Source organism: Microcebus murinus, chromosome 2 (genome assembly GCF_040939455.1).
Source record: "Microcebus murinus isolate Inina chromosome 2, M.murinus_Inina_mat1.0, whole genome shotgun sequence".
NCBI lineage: Eukaryota > Metazoa > Chordata > Mammalia > Primates > Cheirogaleidae > Microcebus > Microcebus murinus.
Genome location: NC_134105.1, coordinates 75,278,760 through 75,303,595, shown reverse-complemented (window position 1 = coordinate 75,303,595; position 24,836 = coordinate 75,278,760). Strand labels below are relative to the sequence as shown.

The 24,836-nt window shown below is 43.6% G+C and overlaps 1 protein-coding gene across 2 annotated transcripts in view; it reads left to right on the top strand.

Annotated features, from left to right (window-relative positions):
• Positions 1 to 1,444: 1,444 nt before the first annotated feature.
• BCAR3 (BCAR3 adaptor protein, NSP family member) overlaps positions 1,445 to 24,836 on the top strand; it is a 111,536-nt gene continuing 88,144 nt past the window's right edge. The window contains exons 1-2 of one of the 2 annotated variants that reach the window (XM_012790949.3): positions 1,445 to 2,327; positions 8,616 to 8,938. In XM_012790949.3, the coding sequence (XP_012646403.2) occupies positions 8,622 to 8,938 (317 nt within the window). In that variant the 5' untranslated portion in view covers positions 1,445 to 2,327; positions 8,616 to 8,621. Of the gene's footprint in view, positions 2,328 to 8,614; positions 8,939 to 24,836 lie in introns of those variants that run through there. The other variant, XM_075999864.1, reaches the window with a different exon arrangement.

The following is a 24,836-nucleotide window of genomic DNA, read 5'->3' as shown; positions in this document are numbered from 1 at the left end:
CAGCCAGAGGCAGCTGTTCTCTGCCTTCTACATCTGTCACCAAGCCAGGCAATTACTCAGATTTTTAGACTGGAAACCTCTTATCATTCTCCTTCACCCTGCAAGGCAAGTGGGGTCAGACACACCTGGGGTTAGCCTTGGTTCTGCCACCTACATCTTGTGTGAATTCAAGTAATCGCTTAACTGGTAAACTCTCGCCTTTCTTATTTGTGAAATGGGGCAATAGTAGTACCCGCTCATGGCTTAAAGCTTGTAAAGCACTTAGCATAGTACTGGGCATGGAGTCACTCCTAAACCAAGTGCAGCAATCGTTACTGTAATTGTTATTACTGCTAATTAATAACTTTTGCCAGTTATTTCTTGGTAACAACTTTGGCACTTACTTTTTATTTATTCTTTTAGAGACAGAGTCTCACTCTGTCACCCAGGCTGGAGTGCCACTAGTGGTAAAATGATAGCTTACTGTAACCTGGAATTCCTGGGCTCGAGTGATCCTCCTGCCTCAGCCTCTAGAGTAGCAGGGACTACAGGCATGTGCCACCACGCCTGCCTAATTTTTCTTTATTTTTATTTTTTGTAGAGATGGAGTCTTGCTATGTTGCTCAGGCTGGTCTTAAACTCCTGGCCTCAAACAATCCTTCCGCTTTGGCTTCCCAAAGTGCTGGGATTACAGGCGTGAGCCACCACACCCGGCCTCCAAAGCCTTTTGATCAGTATCACTGCTTTGGCTCTCAATTCCATAATTCATTTTACTTGCTTCCAGAGTGAGCTTCCCCAAATAATAGCACATTGCATACACACCTCTTTTCTTTAATATTATCGCTGGAAAAACATTTGTAACTCATACCACAAACAACTAAACTTCTTAATATGGAAGGAAGCCCTAGAAAATTGGTAAGAAAGAGAGCTAAAAGTGGATAGAAAAAATGGACATATAAATACCAAAAAAGGAAAAACAAATGGCCACTAAATATGAAGAGATTAGCATCACTTATTATAAAAGAAATGTAAATTATTATTGTACTAAAATTCATATTTTACTTATCAAGCTGATAAAAATTGAATAACACCTTCTGGCTAGGCTGTGGGGAAATAGGCATTTTCTTACATTGCTGGGGATTATAAATTGGTACAACCCTTATAGAAGGTAATTTGGTCCATCTCAGGAAGGAGATGGAAAAAAGAAGAAGATAATTTGGCATTACTTATCAAAATTAGAAAAGCATATACTCTTTGACTCAGCAATTTTACCTATGTACTTTGCATATTTTATTCATTGTAGTATTGTTTGTAATAAGAACGCATTGGAAACAAGCTGACCTGTATGGTCAGCTTTGGTATGGTGTGAGGTAAGGGTCTTTTTCTTTTTTTTTTTTTTTTTTTTTTTTTTTTTTTTTTTTTTTTTTTTTTTTTTTTGGAGTAAACCATGCAAATGTAAGTAAGGGTCTTTTTCCTCCCATGTGAATATTCAGTTGCTCCAACATCATTTACTGGAAATACACACCCATTTGTCCCCAAGCAGCACCTTTGACATAAGTCAAGTGACCATCTATTGTAGATCTAGTTTTGGACTCACTATTCTATTGGTCAGTTTGTCTTCCCTTGTGCTGTTTCTATGGCTTTATAATGGGTCTTATCTGATAGTGTAAGTCCTCCAATGGGCTCCAATTTTTCACCCACCAAAACATCTAGTATTGAAGGGCCACTTGCACCTCCCACTTCGCTTTCAATATATCCATGCAAGTATGGTTGATTTGCCTGTTTCTGTGGCTTGTGCATTTGTGGCTACCTGGGTCTTTGTCCCATCAAAGCCCTTTAAACAGAAAGCCAGCCAGGTGTCTGCAGTCGAGCAAAGCAGATCTGCTGGGTAATTAAATAACGCTGGGAAGGGGGAGGAGTGGATTAGGCGAGGTTGTCTCTCCACAGGGGTTCAGAAAGGAAGTGCTCGACCCACACGTGAGGACTGACTTCTCGAGGAGATAGGAGGAGAGCCAAACTCTAAAATCCGGGCAGAGGAGGGCCGGGCGAGGTCACCGAATGTAAATGTCTCGGGGTTCCGCGAGGCAGCGCGAATCGGCTCGCCGGGGTGGGGCCGCGAAGCCGCAAATCACCAGTTGAGGGCCGGAGTGCGCGCCGCCGGCTCAGAGCCGCGCCTGCTGCTGCCCGGGCGGGGGCCGGGCCGGGCCGGGGCGGGATTCGCGGGGCGCACGGGCGATCGGCGCGGACCATGAGCCGCCCCAGCTCCGGGAGCGGCCGCGGCGCGGGCGGTGCGAGGCCGGCGGCGCGGCGCCTCTGAGCCGCAGCGGGGGCGCCCGAGCGCGCGGGAGGTGAGTCTCCGCCGTGCGCCCGCGTCCGCGGGGTGCCGTCCCTCCGGGGCGCCGGGGCCTCCCCCGCCGCGGCGAGCACGGGCTGGGAAGTTTGTTGGAGAAAGTTAGGCTCTGGGGAAAGTAGAGCCGGCGCGAGTGGGTCTTTGCAACCAGCAGATGTGGCGCTGGGGGCGGGAGCGGCTCGAGTGGGGACGGGGCTGGTGCTGTACCGGGACGTGGCCCGCAGCGACAGACGCTCTGCGACTTGCGGGGAGCATCCCCGCTCGTTTGGGCGCGAGCGGCGTCTTCCCGGGCGCTAGCCTCGATGGACCCCCTGCGCGTCGCGGCGGCTCGGCGGGTCGCCGCTCCCGGTCCCGTCCCTCTCCGCTGAGGCCGGCCGGGGCGCCGGAGACGCGAGGGCCCAGAGGGCTCAGCTGCAAGCCCTGGGCTCGGGGGAGGCGAGTTCCTCCACAAATCTCTTGGGAAGTTTGCAAAGAAAGCGAAGGAGCCTGCCCTGTAACTGTTGACAACATCTCCCTCCCTCTCTCCCTTTGTTGAGCAAGAATGAATAGTTGGTTGTGTCGCTCCCAGTGCGCTGGGGAGGGGAGGCGGCGGAGGGGAGGAGGAGGCGGAGGAAGGGAGGGACGGTGGGCGCGACGGGAAAGAGGTTCGGTCGCAGCCCATCTCTCCTTATCCTCCCAAGCCGCTGAGGCTCCCACCGCTTTAGGACAGTTTGGTCAGGTGTAGACGCTCGTCGGGGAGGAGGTCGAGCGGGCTCCGAAGCAGCTGGCAAGGCGGCGTGTTCTGTGGGGCGGTGCGTCGTGGTGGGGGTTTTGGGGTGAGAACTCTGGTTTTGGTGTTAACGCGCTTAAAGCAAGGTGCAAAAGGGATCAACCGTTTGCCTGATCTCGTGTCTGCATTCGCTTAAAGCCACTGGCTGAGATGGAAAGTAGAGCCGTGCAGAGATTCTTTTAAACCTTGACTGTTATCTCCCAAGGCTACACAGACCTCTCCACGGAAAGTACACTGGCCGAGGGAAGGTCAGTTTGGGAGCCGATGGCCCCCTCGGCATTTGTAGGGACCGAGGCCTCGACGCTGGGGCGGGGCCCAGCAGGGCGCAGGTCCCAGTGGGAAGGGGCTGCCCGGTGAGTGACCGGGACCTACAGGCGGAGTGCCTGGGCGCTGGTGTGCCAGGGGCAGCGCTGAGTGTGCCGTAAACACCTTCACATGCCAAGGGCTCCCTCACCACCGCCCCAATCCCAACCTTCTCCAAACTGCCGCTGAGAAGCCTGGCATTTCCAGGATGACTAACCAAGATCTCAATCTCCTAGTCATATAGAAAGAACTGTTTGTCAAATGGATGCTAATCTTAAGAATCTAATCGTTTAAAATCCTGTAGTGTGTTGTTGCTTGAAATACAATCCATGGAAGAATTATTCATGCTTTAATCATTTGGCTAGACTTCATAAGTTTGCTTCAAAAATAATGAGATATCCTAAATTCCTAAGCCCAAGCAAAACTTCATTTTAAGTGGATAAGCCAATTTCATATGTGCGGTTCTTACATCTCCTCTCCCCATCTCATTCTCCAGAGCATATACAAAACCACAGATCCGCATTGTAAATTCTCAGTCATGGTCATAATGGGGCAGCTGAGGAGGTTACATTTCCAAAGTTTAAAATATGATGAAAAGTTCTTAAAGCCCACATCAGATAATCATATATGAGTTTAACTTTAAAATATCCCATTTCAGAAATAAAAGAAAAATCCAAACAAGTGGACTGCTTATTTCTGCCTCAACTTGCAAGATCATCAGTTTCTTTGAGACATCTTCGTAAAGGAAGTGAGTTGGGCTGCTGTTCACAAGCATGTTACCGTGCAGCCAGTAAGGTCAGGGCTGTGGTAGATTTTGTCCCTCTCTTATCCCTGATGTTCACGTGGGTCTCATGTTTTCATATCAAGACATAGAGTTTTTGACCTTTGTATATATTTCAAGATCTGCATTATGCTGGGTCAGGGCACTGTGTCTGTTTTCCTGCACAGTAGAGAGAAGTGAAGTCAGATGGCCAAAGTCTCACCCAGGCGTTTCTTCTAAAGACTGCATGTGGCTCACTTGGTGTGCCTATATGTGTGTCTATGTCCATGTTCTGCTTTGCTTGGTGTGTTTACATCTATTGTTCTAGGTTTAAACATCTCCCTCCTTATCCTTCCAGCTGCAGTCTTCCCCAGGAGCAGTGACTTTATTTATGAATTCTTGCTATAACAGAGATACAGTGACAAACAAGGCAGTGTGGCCCCTGCCCTGCTTAGAGGAGAGCTGCTATTTACTGAGTGCTTGCTGTATGTTAATAGCTCTATAGACATGATCACATTTGATTTTTTACAACAGTTCCATGAAATAGCTATTGTTAATTCATTTTTACAAGTGAGAAACTATCAGGTTGAGTAATTTGTCCCAGGCCATATAGCTAGTAGTCAGTGGCAAAATAGAAATCCGAACTTGTAAATATCAGACTCCAAAGCCTAGATTTGGAATCATACCATTTTGATTTTTAAAAGTCAAATAGTATGTAAGTACATAATGACCAGGGACATCAAGACAGAAACATTTCCAAATGGAGAAAACATGGGAGCCAGAGCCTGGAGATTGCGAGTTAGTCTTCACCGTGGTGCTGTTCCAACCACTCATTCCTGCCTCAGGGACTTTGCATCTGCCAGATCCCCTGGCTAGAACTCTTTTCTCCAGTGGTTCCTTTTCTTTTTTTCAGGTCTTACGTCATTGTAACCTCTTCAGAGAGGACTTCCCAGTCCACCCTAATATAAAGTAGCCTCCCGCCCCCAACCAGTATCTTCTATCATTTCATCCTGTTTTGTATTCTTTAGAGTGCTTACAACTTGGACTTCACCTAGTTTATATTCTTTGTGTTATTTGGACTCCCCATCACAATGTAGGCTTCATGGGAGCAGGACCTTGTCTAATTTATTATATCCTCAGCTCTCGTACACTGAAAGCCCTCAGAGAATATATATTTAATGAATGAATATCTATTTCCCTTTTCTAGAAAAATGAACTAGGAACTACCAACATGTATGGTCATTACATATTGTCTGCATCCTCCATAGAGTATTAACCTCATGAGGACAGGGACCACTTCTGTTTTGTCTGATGTTGTCCCCAACACCTAGCCCAGTGCCAGCCACTAGGGGGGCTTCTCTAAATGTGTGTGTTTAAGAATGAGTGAATGCTTCTATTGATTAAATGATACCTCTTCATTGTCATTTAATTCTGATACTCAGGTAAACAATTCTGAGTATAAATTGTTCTGCTCCAAAGAGACCTTCTAATCTAGTGGTTCTCAGTCCTACCTCCACACTGTAGCTCTACAGATGATGCCAGTGTCCTACACACAGATATTCTGATTTCATTCCTCAGGGTTGAGGCTTAGGTGCCAGGATTTTAAAAGCTTCCCAGAGGATTCTTGTGCAGCCAGGTTGAAAACCACCACTTTATGTTTTTAGAACTCATTCCTGCCTTGGTCCTTGTAGGCTTGCAGCAGCCACGCTGAGAGAGAGCAGGGATATAATTCATGGATACTGTATGGTTCCTGACAGTTTAAGAGGTACCTTTGCATCTGTTATCACATCTGATAATAACAAGCTAAGGGATCTACTCCCTGGTTTAAATATTCCCTTTATGTTGACTCCTAAAAATCTACATCTGCCTTCATTCCTAACTGCATAGCAGTATCTAAGCTCCTTCTTGACTGAACTGTCCACTGGTACCTCACATGACAGCTCCACTGGTGAGCTTGGGTCCTGCAGGGGTTCCCCGCTGAAATTACAGGGCGTGCTACAGCATTGTGCTGTCCTCCCGTGGCTGTAGCCCCTTCCTTCCAGCCAGAGGCCTCAAGCTCTGATGTCTCTTTGTTCTGTCCCCTTCCCTCGGCCACGTTCCTGGATCACAGTTCCTTATTGTTCCTCTATAGGTTGTCCAGTGACCTCCCTGCCTACTCTTTCTTCCTCCAGAATTACCAGTTACCTACCTGGGTACAGACTGGATTCTGTCTCTCCCTTCCAGATCTTCCCTAGCACTCAAAGTAGTCAAGTCCAGATACCTTGGTAGGGTATCAAGACTCCATGGTCTGGTCTATGTAGGGTGGAGGAATCTTACTCAGTTTACGTCACTGGTGGTCAGGCTGAGGTGGAGGGTTAGGGAGGTTTTTTTTGTTGTTGTTGTTGTTTTTTTTTTTTTTAATAACAATGATTAATGTTGAGCAAGTGCTGACAGTGTGCCAGGTACTGGCCAGAACCGGGAGGGGCCTGCACAGGACTCACAGTCCTATTGTTCTGCACCCACTGTGAGCCAGACCTTCTCTGTGGTCCCACTTAGATACGGAACAGACAAGCCCCAGATTTGGGAAAGAACTGAGAACGGGGTTAGGATTATATGCCTTGAGTAAAGGATCTCCTTCTACCCCACTCCCAGCACTTGCGTGCTCCTCTGTATTACAGGTGGAAGCAGTGGATCATGTGTGTTTTGTTGCACACACAATGTGTTTCCTTTCCTTTGCACACTCTGCTGTCTTTATCCGATTCCATCTCTGTCAGCTTATGGAGGGTTCCATTGTTCTTGGTTGTCTTCCAGCCACATCCTAAGTCCTCAGTTCCTTTATGGAACTGACTTCAGTAGTGCTATTAAGTGAGGATTTTCGCTGAAAGCTCTTCCTGGACCACTGCAGTGGAAAGGATGGTCTGTGAGGAGTGGGGGTGCAGGACTCCAGAACCCACTCCAGAGCAAACAGCTGCCCCCTCACCCGCCTTGGGAAGGGCAGGGCCTTAGGCTTAGCTGTCCTGCAGTGTTGTCCAGACCAGAGGCTGATATCATTACTAGCGTAGGACAGATTCTGCAGCCTTCTGTCTCCGGGGCCTAGCCCCAATTCTTATTTTGGCTTCTGTTTCTTTTCCTCTGTATGTTGGCCTTAAAAATGTGTTATGTAATTTGGCTTAGGTCAAAGCCATAGCTTGCTTTTTTAGGGTTCAGAGCACTGACTCTGCTCAACGTGAACATTTCTACTGATAGTTCATAGCTGGGAGCAATTGTTGGGGCTACTTTTGCCCACAACCTCACATGCCATTTTCCTTTCTTTTTCCATGCTCCCTCGCTGCCTCCCCCCACTTTTTTTTCTTCTTCCCCTTTCCTTTTTTTTTCTTCCCTGACTGCATAGGTACCCATGAGCATTGCCTAACCCTGCTGGTCGCAGGCAGGCTCCTGACCCCTCTGGGGAGAATGTCCATGGAGCCCTCGCCCCCAGTGGCTTTCCTCTGCAGCTGAGCCCACTGATGGATGGAAGAATGGCCCACCTCTGACCCCTGACCCCGGCCTGTCTTCGTTAATTAGAGTACACTGATTTATTTATAAGCACCAAGTCTTTGACAGAAAAATTCTGTCCCATCGCTCTGGGTAGCATAACTGAGGGTTGGTCTGAAACTGAAGACAGTCTAGCAGCTAAAGAATTCCAATAATCTCCGCCTGTTCTTATCATTTACAGGATGGTAGAAATACGTGAGCTAATTATCCAACAATTTATAACATTTTCTCTCTAGTTCATTCCTAAAACCATGAGTCCTCCCTTAATAATCTTTTTTTCATTAATTGTGCATTTCTATCAGCCTCAGTTGTCTAAAATAATGAAATGACTCGTGTGTTTCTAATAGCTCTGAAGTGTGTGGTTGCCCTTTTGGTTTTGCTGCCAAGCCAGGAGAATCCCTCTATGGGATTATAAAAGGAGGAAGAAGAGTAAACTTCCCATTCCTCTTAGACTCTACTAGTGATGCCATTAAATGTTGTCTTTTAGTATCTCAAGAATGGAAAAACCAGCACCACATGTACTCACCAGCAAATTGGTATTAACGGATCAACACCTAAGTGGACATACAGGAGTAACATTTATTGGGTGTCGGGAGGAGGGGTGGGGGAGGAGGAAGGGACAGGTATATACAACCACAACGAATAAGAAGTGCAACGTTTGGGGGATGGACATGCTTGAAGCTCTTACTTGAGGGGGGCGGGCATGGGCAATATAAGTAACCTTAACACTTATACCCCCATAATATGCTAAAATAAAAATTAAAATAATAAAATTACATTTAGAACATTACAAAAATTAATTAAAAAAAATAAATGTTGTCTTTTAATGCTCTGTGAATATTTTTGTTTGCTGTGTATATTTCCATTTCCTTTTGTAAGTAAGAAGTCAGCTCTTGTGATTATCGTACATTTATACCTTCACTCTTTTCTTTCCCCCTTAGCGAAGCATGGCTGCGGGAAAATTTGCAAGCCTTCCCAGAAACATGCCGGTGAATCACCAGTTCCCCCTGGCCTCATCCATGGACCTTCTGAGCAGCAAGTCCCCTCTCGCTGAGCATCGCTCAGATGCCTATCAGGATGTGTCTATACACGGCACCCTTCCACGGAAGAAAAAAGGCCCTCCTCCCATAAGGTCCTCCGAGAGCTTCAGTCACGTGGGCACCCTCCCCCACGCCAAATCCCCACGGCAGAACTCGCCCCTGACCCAGGACGTCATCCAAGAGAACCCACTGCAAGACTGGAAAACCGAAACCTTCTCCTTCAGGTAACTTCTGTGATTTCATGGGTGAAAATGATTTGTCTTAGGGGGCTTTTTAAAAAGTCTCTGTTAGGAAAAAAGTTAAACATGTACAAAGTAGAGCAAATAGTTTAATTATGGACCCATCACCCAGCATTAGCAGTTACCAACTCATGGCCGGTCCTGTTTTGTCTGTACTCCCACCTGCTTCCTCTCCTCTGGCATTATTTTGAAGCAAATCTCAGATCTCATTTTACTTTATCTGTAAATATTTTGGTATGTATCTCTCAAAGATAAGGACTCTTATTTTAAAATATATATATAAAAACCAAAATATAAAAATTTATAACACCTAAAAAATTAACCATTTCTTAATATCATTCAATATTTAAGGATACTTTAAAATCCATTTTTTATATCATTAAGTCACATAAAAGAAAGTCCAAGTTATTGTGTTTTTTTATCATAGCATCCGATTCTGAACTGCATCCATCCAATTCTATAGAGATGTTAGGATGTCTATAAATTAGGACCTGTATCTCCTTATATTTAGTTGTCAACATGCTGAAATAAAATTTTGTGTGGGTGCACCATCAGGTCAGCTTCAGAATACTTCAGAACAAGAATTGATTTTTCCATGTGTATGCCAGGGTTCTGGGCAAATGAGCTTTATGGTTGTAAATGCTTTTTCTCTGGGATTGTAAGGAGCCTGGCTATGATTGGTTTCTGCTTGTTAGAGCTAGTTTGGAAACTGTGCACTCCTTTTCCTATTAGGGAAGATCAGCAGCTTTTGATGCTATCAGGTAAAGAATGGGGCAGTTTCTTCTGTTGCCTCTCTTTTTGTCCAACCATGTAGCAAAGAAAGCCACTTTGATCCTAGCTCATTATCTTGTTTAATATCTATATATTGAGCACCTACGTTCATTAGAGTACATTGATTTTATAAGCCCCAGGGCTTCACCAAGAAAATTTTGCCCAGTCCTTTTAATTATCTTAACTGAAGGGCGACTGGTGCAGAACGAAGACATTCTAGCAGCCAAATTATTGCAGTAACTTGCTGGTTGCCCTTTTACAGAGTGGTGGAAATATGTGAACTAACAGGGTAGCAATGGAACATCTGAAGCAATGTCTTCTCAGAGTTTATAGTCTAGTGAGGGACATAGATAATACATACAAGTAAATAAGATAATTGCAGATTATAGTCAACACTGCAGAGGAAATACAGCAATGTGCTGTAGATTTATTGGTGGTGACATTTTTGGTAGGGTGGATAGACGTTTGAGGTCTGAGGAGATATTTAAGCTAAGACTTGCATCATGGGAGAGGGCAGCCATGGGCCTTCCAGACTATTCCAGGCATAGGAAAATTGAGTGCAAAAAACTGGAGTTGGGAACACCTTTGGTATGTTTGAAAAACCCAACAGGAAGCTGTTATGGCCCGTGGCTGGAGTGTAGCAAATTGAGAGGAAAATAGTATAGATGTTGGTAGAGCACTCGGCAAACAAGGGTTCAGAATGTTTTAGTTTTGTAATTGCAGTAGTACAAGAAGAAAATAAGTGAGGCTCAGATATTCTCTTTAGGAAGCATTGGAAAGCCCTGAACTGTTTATGACACCAGATTAAAAGGGTATCTTGGAGTTTAGAAGGCCCTGGACCTGCTCTGCAGAATCTAGGTGGGTGACCTTCCAGCTCAGAATGCTGGCAGGCAGCCTGCTAAGGAAACAGGTTAACTATGGAGGTGCTTACCTGTGCACAGGATTGTTAATACTGCGTCATTGGCACTTACTGGGCAAGGATGCAGAAGGTGACCAGCAAAGACAGATAACTTCCAGCCTGCCAAAAATGAGCATAAATGCCAGGCTATACCAAGTGATGGCAGAACCGTCAAGTGGCTTACTGTGGACCACTTTTTATTTATTAACTTACACTCTGCATTGAGCTAGGTCTCTGCCATGTACCAGACACCGGCAATGCACAGACTCTGTCCTTGAAGTTCTGAGGCCCTGGCTGGGTGCCAGCTCTTGCAAGGGGAAAATCCGCAGAAGGGGGTGGGGGAAGGTGGTGGAAATGGAGTCATCCTTCCTATCTTGAGGAAGTTCTTGATAAACACCCAAGATCCAAGCTGTCAACCTGCCAGGAGTTCAAAGCTTTTTGATTTGAAAACAGACTTGGACAGAGGTCAGATCTCTGTAAAAGATCTTATCGGAGGGTGGGCACAAGTCCTGAGTTTGAAGTCCAGGCCATGGAAGACTTAACAAGCATTGCTGGTTTAGAGTTTGTTTGTGATTCAGAGCTACATTAATCCAAATTCACATCTTTTCCTCTTAACTTAAAATATCTTATTGTTAAAGATGAATACAGGAAGTAACAAGTGCATATTCTTCAAAAATTGTGCTGACTGAAAAGGCACATAGCTTTGGGTCAAAGGGTCATAAAGTCCTACTACCCTACCTCCAGTATTATTAATATATTTATTTTCCTAACACATTTTTAAAAATCTCTTGAGGTGTTCCCAATTTTGAGGAGTTCAAAGTACCTTGCATTCTTTTTTTTTTTTCTCTCTTTTAAGTGTTGCTAATAAGATTATGAGCTGCCTCAATTCCTTTATGGAACCAGCCATGATATTAACAGAGGTTTTACATGCGGAAAGCTAGGGACAAGTGGTGTGAGTGATCCCCCCAAGGCTCTAGAGAGGGAGGTTTTGCCTGACATGCGACCACAGAAATACAGTGAGAGAGAAACAGTGGGTGGTCTCCTCACTCAGCTCCTACAGCTTAAAGGAGCTGTGAACCACCGACTGCCCACTCCAGCTCACTCACCTCTTTTTTTCTTTTCATAGTGAATTCAATGGTTAATTTTGGTTAACAGTGATTTGCCCAGAAGTCAGGTCTGAAAACCTGGTGTCTCAATGTGTTGAGTGTTGGCCTCATGGTAGTGGTGCCATCCTAGAGAGCCCAGAGCCTCTCTTCATAGGTACCTGACCTACCTTGGAGAGAAGTCCTCCAGACAAGCAGCCCCTTGTCTTGTGAAGTACTCTGATTTGTTGCAAGTTTATGCTTAGCTTATTAATATTAAAAAGTTACCCTTTTTTTTTTGGGACAAAGTCTTGTTCTGTCATTCAGGCTAGAGTGCCATGGTGTCAGCATAGATCACTGCAACCTCAAACTCCTGGGCTCAAGCAATCCTCCTGCCTCAGCCTCCCAAGTAGTTGGGACTACAGGTGTACAACCACCATGCCAGGTTAATTTTTTTTATTTTTAGTAGAGACAGGGTCTCGCTCTTACTCAGGCTGGTTTCAAACTCCTGACCTCAAGCAATCTTCCTGCCTTGGCCTCCCAGAGTGCTAGGATTACAGGCGTGAACCACTGCGCTCAGCCAGAAAGTCGCCTTCATTATAATTGAATATTGCTTGAACAAGCACTCTGTGGAATGCCCCAGGCAGCAGTGGGAGAGAAAATCTTCTCTTTGACTAAAAATTTGTACTATTAAGCTGTCATATCCACATGTGTCATATCTTCTTGATTATTAATATCTTATACTTTATAGTTTTAAAATATCTTAAAGCATATGTTTACAAATTATCCTGTTTGTGTATCATAATCCTGTGTGAGAGACTAGCAGATTTCATCATGAACAACAATATCATCATCATCTACAATTGAGAAAATGGGATATTGAGGCACCTAAGATCATACCCTAGTGGCTGACTGAGCCACTGCATATTATGAGAATATGCAGAATTCTAAGTTCTAGGCTTAGAACCCAGACAGTACCATAGGGCCTTCCCCAGATACTGTGCTCCATAGTCTCCCAAGATTGTTGGCACCAGCTGTGGATGTCCTCTGATGTATCTTCTTGCACAGCGGTCGGTCCCCTGTCTGAATCCAGTGCCTTGGACATCCTCCTTGAGGAGAATGGAGCCTTGGCTGCCAAGAGCCAGGAAGAAGGTAGGCCTGAAAGGAGGAGTTGGACTTCTCTTTTGGAGACTGTATCGCTTGGCTTTGTCATTGTCTTGGCTGCCCTTGGATGTACTTGTGGTTTTGAAATGTGGCCAGAGAGCCAGAAGCCAGGCAGCTCTTAAACCTGCTGCATGATGTCACAGAAGGAGCTTTTGTTCTGCAAGCAACCCCAGGCTTCTCCAAGAGGCCTGCAGACAGGATTTCCTTCTGACATTAGCATGCGGCTGATGTCCCTTTGATTCATTTATCTTCAAGGATGAGTTTGTATTTGAATCGGGCACCTTCCTTGGGCTGAGAAGGGACTGGTTCCTGTTGTTGTGATGTCTGTATTGCCACAATAGCTTCGGGATCAGCGTTTGGAGACCGTTCAGGTCTTTTGCCTGCCTGTGGGTATGTGGAGGCAGGCATTCCTAGGAACAGCTGCAAGCGCCTAATTCCTTCTGCCGCTTGTGCTGTGGGAGCATGTGGTGGGACAATGTGGTGTTTCATTAGTTTGCATGAGTGGAGCTGACTCGTCACAAGTGTTTTAACTGACAGTGGCCAGAAAGTCTGCAGAATTATCCCTGGTTAAAATCTGGTGCACTTTCCCAGGCAGTAACTACTATTCACAGTGCCAGAGCTTCAGAGTTGAAGCAAAGGTGTAAAGCCCAGGATCTATGCAGACTTTTCTCTAAAACATCCACTTAAACACCTAACTCTGGGCTGTGTCAGTTCACTCATCTAAAAAATTGTTTCAGTTGTTCCTCTTCCGAGCTACACAAGTTCTGGAACTACTGCTTTCCCTTTAACAAAGCAAGATATTCCCTCAGACATGCAGATAAACCAGCCCGAGCTCAAAGTTAATCAGAGGGATCTCCAATATGAAGGTCCACACGCAAATGTCTGCAGTTTATTTATACATGGGCATGTCTGCTGCCTACAAATTGGAAACGTTTCATGAGGAAAAATTTGATCTAGAGTTTTAAAAAATTGAATTAATAGATTAATAGAGTCTATTTAATAGAAGGTATATTATTGAGTTTAGCAGTGAAAATGGATTTTTAACAGCCCCAGTTTGAGAATGTCTTTAGAAAGTAATGGTCTGTGGGTTGAATTTTTATTTTTAAAATTTAAAGTTGAGTTTCACTAACATTTTGAAATGCCCTTTGGTGTTTGAATGCAGCTGTTGTGGATGGGTTAGTCAATTCCGAGGCATGGTGCCTGCCTGGGCCCAGTGGCCCCTGGTGTACTGAGGCCTGGAGCAGCTGGGTCAGAGGTGAGCTCAGCCTGCTGTTCCTGGGTTGAAGGAGCCCAGAGAATGGGAAGTGCCTGCAGGTCTACCAGCTGTCTGATGGTAGTCCTAAATCCTCCACTGACAAGGATGATTTGAAACTAAAGGCTGGGATCTGTGCATTCTCAGCTGTTCTGGGGGAAATTTTTTTTTTTTAACCAATTGCAAACTGCAACCAGAAAAATGATCAGAGGATTACACAATGCAATCCTTGTTGAGTGGAGCTGCTCAATATCTCTTCTTGCCTCCTTCCTCCACCCTCCAAAACCCCAGTACAGACCTGCTTTAAACCATGTTTTTTCAGGCCTCCCAAATGCTATTTGAGAAAGGTTGGGTTTTCAGTCTTCTGAGTTTTTCACATCCCTCAATATATGTTAAAGCACATTGTAAACAGAAGGTACTATGCAGTTACAAATTACTACTCATGTTCTTATCACATGTGGATTTGGGAGCCATCTAAGCCTGGCCAGAATATGCAAGCTGGAGAAGTCTTTGTTGCAAGGAAGAAGTCATTGCTATTGTTGATTGGAAAGAGACAGTCTTCAGGGGGCCTGGACTGGGTGGCCAGACCAGCTTGAGGCTCAGGACACAGCCACCCTGCTGCTCACGGCTTTGTAATGGTATTGCTACCCAGTCTGTCCTCAAGAGAGACTGGCTGCAGGAGTGGATGCAAATTTCAAACTCTCTCTTCTTAGAGGCCCGGAAGACAAGCATACATGGTCTTGTTTGAAGGATTGTGCTGTCATTTACAAGTTATGGAGGTCTGAGAAACTGTCCATATCTGCCCCAGCCTTTACACAGCCTGGGCTGTCTGTAGTTCCAGATTCACCTGCAAATACGGCTACTAAAAGTAAAATTACTCCTGCTGTGAGGAGGAGAGGAGGCATAAGACAGATAATCTAGAGGTCTCAGTTTAGATCCCTTTTGTTCCCACATTTTAGGTGTGTGAACTAGAGCAAGTTCTATGCTATAAAATGGGGGTGAAAATAAACCCTGTGAGGAGTGCTGTGAAGGTTCACTGGTCACTAAATGTGAAGGCTCCACTGCCTGGCAGCACTCTGACTTTCACACCTGAGCCTGGTGCGCCCTTCTGGGAGTCTGCATGGAGCAGCTCACGTGCCTGCTCTCAGCGCCCACCTGGTCACCAGCAGTTTATTCTTTTCTTGCTCGACTCTGCTGGGATACCTGACACCAAAGGCCACTAAGGCCTTTGCTGGGATGTTGATGTGGCCTTGGCTATCAGTGAAAGCTGCTAGTGACCATGACACTGATTCCTGCAGGCACATCTGTTAGCTTTGTGACCTTGGGTAAGTTATTTAACCTTTCTGAGTCTCCAGGTCCTCAAAGAGTGGCTCTGAAGAGCAAATGCAATCACATGTGAGGGCACCTGGCACAGAAACTGGCAGGGAGGAGGAGCTCAGACTGGTTTCCTTCCTTCCTTCCTTCCTTCCTCCCTCCTGGAAGGCTGGAGCTGGGAGGCTCCTAATCCTCCTGTGTAATCTGAGATCACATTCAGTGCATGCAGCCTCTGTGAGAGAGTTTCCCACACGGTGATGGAGTCTGGCTGGAGTCCCTCTATCTGGGTCTGCCCTACAGCAGTGTGTCTTGGCCAGCACCCACAGTTTACAGGTATAATGGCCACACAGTGTGCTAAAATATCAGCACACCATTGTACCAATACACAGAACAGAGCCTGTCTTCAGTGAAATGGCTCCGAGCCCTTGCTTGATTGATTGTGTACTTAATGTCAGTGTCTTTGCTGCTTATTCTTCAATGCATATTTATTAGCTTGTTTTATGCCAGGCATTGTGCTAATATCAGTGGACAGTGAAGTAGATGTGAGGCCCCTGCCCTTAAAGAGCTCCCAGTTCAGGGGGCATTCAGACAAATGCACCAATCAGTACATAACTACGAAGTGAGGAGGTTTGAGGAAAGGAACATCAGAGGAGCCTGAGTTACTTAGAAGGCTTCTCTAGGGTAGGAAACATTTGAAGATTCACTATAAAAAGGATATAAAATATTTCATTAATTTTATATTATGTGTTAAAATGATAATGTCTTTGAAATAGTAGTTTCAATAAAATACCTTGTTAAAATCAACTCCCCCTTTTTTTTAACTGGCTACTAGAAAACTTAAAATCACCTACATGGCTCACATTGTGTTTCTGTTGGACAGCATTGATCTAGACCTTGGTGAGGAGTTTAGATTATCCCTGTAGGGCAAAGGGAAACCTGTAAAGGGTTTTAAGCAAGGGAATGGCACGATCAGTTTCAATTTTAAGAAGGTGGCACCATCTCTCTCTGGAGAGCTGATTGAAGGGAGGAGGTGGGGAGGGCGGGCAGGAGGTGGTTATATAAGCACACAGGGAGCAGGTAGGGGCTGTCCCAGGGTGGAGGCAGACCTGATAATGTAGGTGGCTTCAGGGTATGTTTTGCAGGTAGAGTCTACCAGATTTACTGAGGGTTGGATGTGGTGGGGTGAGGGAGAGTTCCCATCAAGCATGGCACAAACAGCTGATGTGTGGGGTAGGGCCATTTATACCGAGAAGGGGAGCAAGGCTTCATTTGTTTGGTTGCTTTTTCTTAGCAGGGTGGGGTGGATGTTGATTGCCGAATCAAGACTTCTGTTTGGGGTATGCTGACTCCGCTATGCATGCGTGTCTGAGTAGAGGTGTTAACCAGCCAGGTGGTTGGTATTATGAGCCTAGAGCTCTGGAGAGAGGTCTGGTCTAAAAGCTATCAAGTTAGGAGTCTGCACAGAAATGAAATTAAAGCTATGGAAGTAGATGCTGTCACCAAGGGAGAGATCAAGAGATCTGTGTACAGAATAAAGGGAAGGGACCCTGAGATCCAGCCCTGAGGCATTCTAGCATAGTCCATTCCAGGGAGTCAGCTGAGGAGGCTGAGAGTTTGGTAGCAGAGACATGAGGTGGGGTCTGGGTAGGGTTGGTGTTCACACGCCCCAGACATTCCCTGATGACTCGGCAGACGGGCACATGGGCACTGCAGGTGGCAGTCAGGTCTTTGCCTGGGGTTTGGGTGGGCGGCCACCTGGAGCACGGGCACCTGCCCTGGAAGGCAGGTCAAGGGCGTATGTTCCTGTATCTGGTTGGCTGAAGCCCTTCCTCTTAGAGGCTTGAGGGCATCACCTCAGAACCGTAGCATTTTTAGTCTCCCTTTAAATGAATTAGTTGAGAAGAGACCTTTATAAACACATTCTTTTGGGGGGGGGCAGGGAGTGGTTGGGGGTGGGTGGATGGCATCAGTGGGAGTAGAGGAAGGGAAGATAGATACCAGCCAAACAAAGCATCTGCTTTTATCAAACGTGCTGTGTTTGGGCTTAGACAGCCTGAAGCCTGGTGATTCAGTGGTGCCAGACCCTCTGTGCCTGCCAAGAGACATACTGGCCTTGATACGGTTTTTCTTGTTCTTACCCTATTCAGTTTGAATGACTGCTGCCAAGTTAAGATTTCAACAGTGGCTTTTAGCTTCATGTTGTCACTAGGATTCTGCTGAGCACAAGTTAACCCATGACTGGGTTGAGTTTTTATCAACCAGTGCCACTTGTGTTAGTCTTGGATTCCTATATAGACTCACCATAGTGTAATATGCAGGATATTTAAATGATGCCATTTTAACATGATTAGAGAAACTGCCTGAAAATGCAGTTTAATTATCATTCTTTTAATATAATTCATGAGTACATTAATCACGCATTGCCGTATTTTCAGATGAGACAGACACTGACTCACAGAAGCAGGAGTTGGCTGTTGAAATGAAAGAAGCAGGCATTTTAGAAGTAACCAGGCCTTAGAATCTTGGATAGCCAGAGAGGGGAATATGTCCTCATCTACAGTCTGCTCCGGACTGTAAGAAGAAAGATTCCCAGAGTTGAGGGCAATGACAAACATGGTTCCGTGGCCTCAGGCTCCAAAAGAGAAACACAGTTCAGGACAACTAAAAGCACTCGGCCCATAGTTACAAAGGAGGGCGGGGTATGTGACCATCCAGGCAGCCCTTCCGTTTAAGGAGAGGAAGCGTATCAAAGACAGCCTCCAGGCTGAGCCTACTCATTTAAAGGATTCCTCCAATGTGGTGTGATGAGCCAGGGCCACTTTGATGTATTCACGAGCGTGTTGAACATCTACCGTGTATGCCAGGCTTTGTGCTAGGTGCTAGAGATTCGAAGACAGAGAAACCAGAGTTCATAGCCATGGGAGAAAGGGATGCCCATTTTGAGCCACCTAACCTTACCAGTACCCGTTCTCTTGCCTTCTTTGCTACTGACCTAACTTCTCATCCACAGTGTAGCCCTTTGTATCACTCCACTAGTTTGATAAGCATTTCTGCTTTTCTTAACCTATGACCTTAACATTTTTCCAGGTATCACATTACTTTTTCTCCTTGACTTGGTGATTGCAGATGGTACTTTCTAGATAACCCTTCCCTCATAGCCTGCCTTCTCTGGGCTGCCCTGACGTTGGACCTAGACTCAGGAAAGGTTGGGTAATGCAACCAAAGAGGGTGGCTCTGGACTGTAAAAGAAAGAGTGCAGAGTGAGCAGAGGATTGTGAAAAATGCTAAGGGCAACAAAAAGGGCTTTCAGAAGTTATGTTTGGAACAATACAACCAAAGAGTGGGGGGGGGGAGATGTGAAAGAAACCAAACTGCTGAGCTTCTGTTCTCTGGCTGGAAGGGGAAGCACAAACGCAAAGGAAGAATTGCTGGCCTGGAGTAATGAGGACATTACGAGAGGCTCTGCTGCTGCTAAATATGGTGAAGCCCCAAAGTCCAAGAAGACTGAGGGAGTGTGAGACTGAGGTCATCAGATCAGCACTGTAACGCTGGAGGAATATTGGGATAATGGGGATCTATAGGAAAAATACAGGTGGATTAAATACTGTAATTTTTAAAAAAGGAGATAGGGAGATAAAATTACAAAATGATAAGCTTACATTGATCTCAGGAAATATTCTAAAACATTATTAGGACAATGACTTTTGAACACTTGGTAAAGGAAGCAGTCACCATTAGGAGCTAGCAGGGCTTTGCTAAAATCAGGTCATACCAGATGAACTTTCCCTCCTGGGGTTACTGGGTGGAAGCATAGAGGAACGTTGAGAAGGCATGTGTACAAATGTCAGTCATTGCCACTATGCTCGGGTGAGAGAGACCCAGGCTAGATGATGGTGCGGGAAGCATGCTGGAGACTATGTCTTCAGCCCCATTGTGGTCAATTAAAAAAATCATTTAGACAATAATATTGGCATACAGATCACGTATGTGGATGACATAAATCTTAGAGGAATAACTAACATGGCAAATGATAGAAATGAGATCCCAAAAAAGATCTTGGTATTTCTGAAAAACAAACCAAGTCTAATTGGATAAAACTTTATGGGGAGAGACAAAGACTTGTACAAGGGAGTCCAAAAACATAAATTACAAAGTGAAAGGATGAGGTTTGGCTTAGCCACACATGAAAAATATTCCAGGATTTGGGTAACTGCAGCCTCAGAATAAGCAGCATACTATGGGTGTCAAAGAAGCTAATGTGACTTTAGGAGCGCTGATTGAAGTTTAATATTCAAATCAATGGAGGTGGTCCCACATGGCTGCCCTGTTGTACCTGGTGAATTGTTTTTAGCTCTAGACGTCAGAAATGGAAGATGAATTCTTCCACCACAGTGAGCTTCTGTTTTAGGCCTCTCCGGCTCTGAAGCAGACCTGTTGGTTTAATCATTAAGGATTCTTCTGTATTAGTGAAAAGGAACTTCTCATGTCATGTGTTAACCCTGGGAGGAGAATATTCAGTAAGCACCAGCTTTATCTGCCAGCTGCTAGTGAAGCATACTTTAAGAAATAAGATCAATAAATATGCTGTGAGATGTGGAACAGTAAATCTCTTCTCATTTATTTTGCAAGGTGATGAACCAGAAATATTTCTTAAGTGTACATCTAGAAGTGCTGTACTTTTCTGTTTAAAGCTACATCTCTTTTGAAATCAGCAAAGACTATACACATAATATTCCCCTTTCTACAGCAAGAAAATAACTCTTTATTGGGACCTTAATGTGATTCCCAATAACAGTAAATAGCCTGTTTTTCTAGGCACGCTCTAGCTGCTATTTTTCCAAAGATGTAATTTCTCTAATCACCATGCCAGTCCTGTGTTAAGCATCTATTTCTTATTTTCCCAGTAAATAGATGGAAATGGCCCTGTATTAAACTCACTCTGTCCTCTTGGTTATCTCCCTGATTAACTTCCTCCTTGGCATTTCAAACATGTCCAAAGAGGATTCATTTTCAGCAGGGGCAGCCAGCCACTCAGTGTCACTTCGGAAACATCTGGTCTCAGTGGGGCTAGGGAGCCAGGCACTGGCCAGGCAGCAGTGACATGCCATTGCTGAGGGAGTTCTGTCTGAGGCCGTCACAGTTCAGTCTCAGCCTGTGGCTAAATACCTTTTGATGAGGAGACTGGTCAGTCCAAGAACAACATTGCTCCCTTGTTCCCTCTCTCCTTCCAGTATTGTTCTTCCTTTGGGGAACCCATGGAGTGTGGTGGGAAGGCGGGGTTGGGGTCTAGGTCTTCTGCACGTTGGAGGACAGACAGACAGATACACACACACACACACATTCATTCATTCTAACTATACATTCATTTATTGTAACCATACATTCATTCATTCTAACCATATATTCATTCATTCTAACCCACATTCATTCATTCTAACCATACATTCATTCATTCTAACTATACATTCATTCACTCTAACCATACATTCATTTATTGTAACCATACATTCATTCATTCTAACTATACATTCATTCACTCTAACCATACATTCATTCACTCTAACCATACATTCATTTATTGTAACCATACATTCATTCATTCCAACCAGACATTCATTCATTCTAACCATACATTCATTCATTCTAACCAACATTTACTGAGCAGCTGTGTGTCCTGGAGATGGAAGATGAGTAAAATACGGTCCCTGTTCTCGGTGAGCTCATAGTCTAATAAGAGAGATAGACAAGAACACACATCGCATATTCAATTATTACTGTTATCATAAAGTTTTACAATTCATAGGAAAGGAGTACTGAGGAGATGTGATTAATTCTGTAAGTTGTGGGGAGTGGTGAGAAAGAGTGATCAGAGAAGGTGGGAGTGAATGGGAAGAAGAGGGACTCCAGGCCTGTTGATTCAGGGAATTCCAAATAGTTCGGATTTATTGAAGTGCAAGGTGAGGAGACGAAGCTGGTGAGTTGGGCAAGACTTTAGCAGCATGATTATCATCTAATAAAATACAAAACGAAGGAGCTCCTATTCAAGGTTACTTGGGTCTGAGTATTCTTGGCAGTAATTAAGAAAAAAAATGAGAATTCTAGACTGTCTTATGCATTAATCTTATCTAATATAACATAATTATATATTCTAGGTATTATATATAATATATATTTAATAATTCTATTATAGTAGAAGGAATATTGCCCAGTAGACGCAAAATCTTAGTAGATTTATAGTCTGTTGCTGTCTATTCCTTTCTCTTATCCCTCCATTCCCACTTCTCCCCAACTAAGATTTTGAAATGATGTTGAAGCTTCATGCTGGAGAACAAGAGGTGAAGCCACTAGGTTCTGAGGCCATGTCCATTTGCACATGAGCTTAAGCCACCAGGTTGCCTTTGGAGGGCAGGCTTTCTGCAGTTGTTGGGTTCACCTTTCCTGATTGTGTGACATACCCCAATGCATGAATGAGTTAAAAATGGTAGACGAATAGACCCCAAAGCTGGGATGTGTGTTCCTGCTGGGCCCCACTACCTCAGGTAAACAGAGAGACTCAGCCTACTGGCCACACTTGTCTTAAGTCTTGTAGTGTGACATTTCAGGTAAGTGTGTTCAAGGAATAACTTCATTTGTGTTGAATAAACACCCACAAAGCAAGAACTCTGCCTCAGATGTATAAGCCTTCTTTCTAGTCCCTGTCCTAAGTTTTAAATCTATGATTTTTGTATAGTGCTTTCAGATCCAGGAAACTTGCTCAACTTCCTTATAATCTCTGTGTAGATTTTTTATGTATTCTACGTAGATCAGGCGTCCTCAAACTACCGTCTGCTGGCCACATGTGGGTGTTTTTGCCCGTTTGTTTCTTTACTTCAAAATAAGATATGTGCAGTGTGCATAGGAATTGGTTCATAGTTGTTGTTTTTTTTAAACTATAGTCCGGCCCTCCAACAGTCTGAGGGACAGTGAACTGGCCCCCTGTTTAAAAAGTTTGAGGACCCCTGAATTGTGGATCATCATTTGTGAATCATTACAGTTCTGTTCTCCCTTTTCCAGTCCTTATACCTTTTATTTCTTTTGCTTATTTAACTGTACTGGTTCAGACCTTCAGGACAGTGGTGAACAGAAGCAGTAACAGTAGGCAACCTGGTCTTTCTGATTGATTTTAGTGATTCTGACATTTCACCATTAAGAGTGATGCCTGCTCAAGTTTTTGATAGATACCCTTTGTCAGGTTGAGGAAGTTCTCTTTATGTCTAGTGTAAGCTTTTTATCCCAGAGATCATGAAAGAAATTATTTTTTTTCCAAATGTTTTTGATCAATTAGATGCCCAGAATATTTTTCTCCTTTAATTTGTGAATATGGTGAATTGTATTAATAGATTTTCTCATGTTAAACTGACTCTAAATTCCCAGAAAAAAAACTAATTTGATTATGATGTATTTTTAAACACATTCTTGGATTGGGTTTGTCAACATTTTGTTTAGGATTTCTTCAGATCTATTTATGTGTGAGATTAGCCTATACTTTTCTTTTACTGACTTGGCTTTTGGTCTCAAAATTATAATGTGCTCTTTTTCAAGTCTGAAGGAGTTTACATAATTTTCAAGTAACAATTCCAAAGTTTGGCAGAACTTGCTGAATAGTAAAACCATCTAGGCCTAATGTTTTCTTTGTGGGAAGATGCTGAACTACTAATTCAATTCTTTTTAATGGTTATGGAACTTTTCAATTTTATTTCTGATTCTGTTTTGGGGTCATTTTTCTAGTAATTTGTTCATTTTTCCTGAGCTTTCAAATTTATTGACATAAAGATGTTTACAATGTTCTCTTAATATGCTCTCATATCTATTATTGTGCCCCCTTTTCATTTCTGTAGTATTTGAGCCTTTTCTCTCCCCAACCCTCCCAGATTATATCTGTCAGAGGATTATTTTATTGGACCTCCTATAGAACCAAGCTGTTTCTCCCCTGTTGTATTATTATTTTTATTTAATTTCTGCTCTATTATTCTATTTTCTTCATTTTTTCTGTTTTAACTTAAACTGAACTCTTAATTTTCAGTCTTTTCTAAAAATAAGTATTTAAAGCTATATATTTGCTTCAAAATACCACTTTAACTATATCCTATATTCTGAAAATCTGTCTTATAATTACTAGTTACAGTTGTATTTAGTGAAATATTCTGTACTATTTCCTGAAGAAATTCTGTACTATTTTTATACTTTTAAAAAATTGATGCATTTTTGTTATCGCCTTATTTTGAATTGTCTTTTTAAAGATACTCTTATTCATTTAGTGGTTACTTTTTTTTTTTTTTGAAACAAAGTCTTACTCTGTCACCCAGACCCAGTATGATCACAGCTCACTGCAAGCTCCAACTCCCAGGCTCAACCCACCCTCCTGGCTCATCCTCCCAAGTATTAATAGCCAGAGCTACAGGCACGCTTGGTGGTTACTTTTAAAATACCTTTGTGTATTACTTTATCAAACATAAAGTCATACAATACCTTTATTCCTTAGCAATATAAGGACCTTAGAACACTAACTCTGGTCACCTTCCTCTTGGTTTTTATACCATTGTTGCCCTGTGTTTTAGTTTGTCTTTATTTTCTTATTTTAAAATATTTTTAATTATGGTAAAATACGCCTCACATCAAATTTACCATATTAACCATTTTTAAGGACACAGTTCAGTAGTATTAATAAGTATATTGACATCATTATACAAACAATCTCCATAACTCTCTTCATCTTGCAAAACTGATACTCTACGCCATTAAACACCAACTCCTCATTTCTCCCTCCTCCTGGTCACAGGTAACACCAGTCTGCTTTTTGTCTCTGTGAATTTGACTACTCTAGGTACTTCGTATAAGTGGAGCCATATTCTATTTGTTCTTCTGTGACTGGCTTATTTCACTTAGCTTAATGTCAAGGTTGAAACATTTTGTAGCATGTGTCAGAATTTCCTTCCTTTCTAAGACTGAATAATATTCCATTGCATGTATGTGTGTAACTCATTTTGCTGGTCCATTCATCTGTCAGTGGACACTTGGGCTGTGTCCACTTTTTGGCTTTTGTGAATAATGCTGCTATGAACATGAGTATAAAATACGTCTTTTAGACCCTACTTTCAGTTCCTTTGGGTATATACCCAGCAGTGGAATTTGCTAGATCATATGGTAATTCTGTTTGCAATTTTTTGAGGAACCACCATAATGTTTTCCATAACAACTGTTCCATCTTATGTTCCCACCAACAATGCACAAGGATTCTGATTTTTGTACATCTCCACCAATGCTTGGTAGTCTCTGTTTTTTGACAGTAGCCATTCTAATAGGTGGGAGGTAGCAGTTTGTCTTATTCTAAACTCCATAAATTAGACATCCATCTTGCTTTAC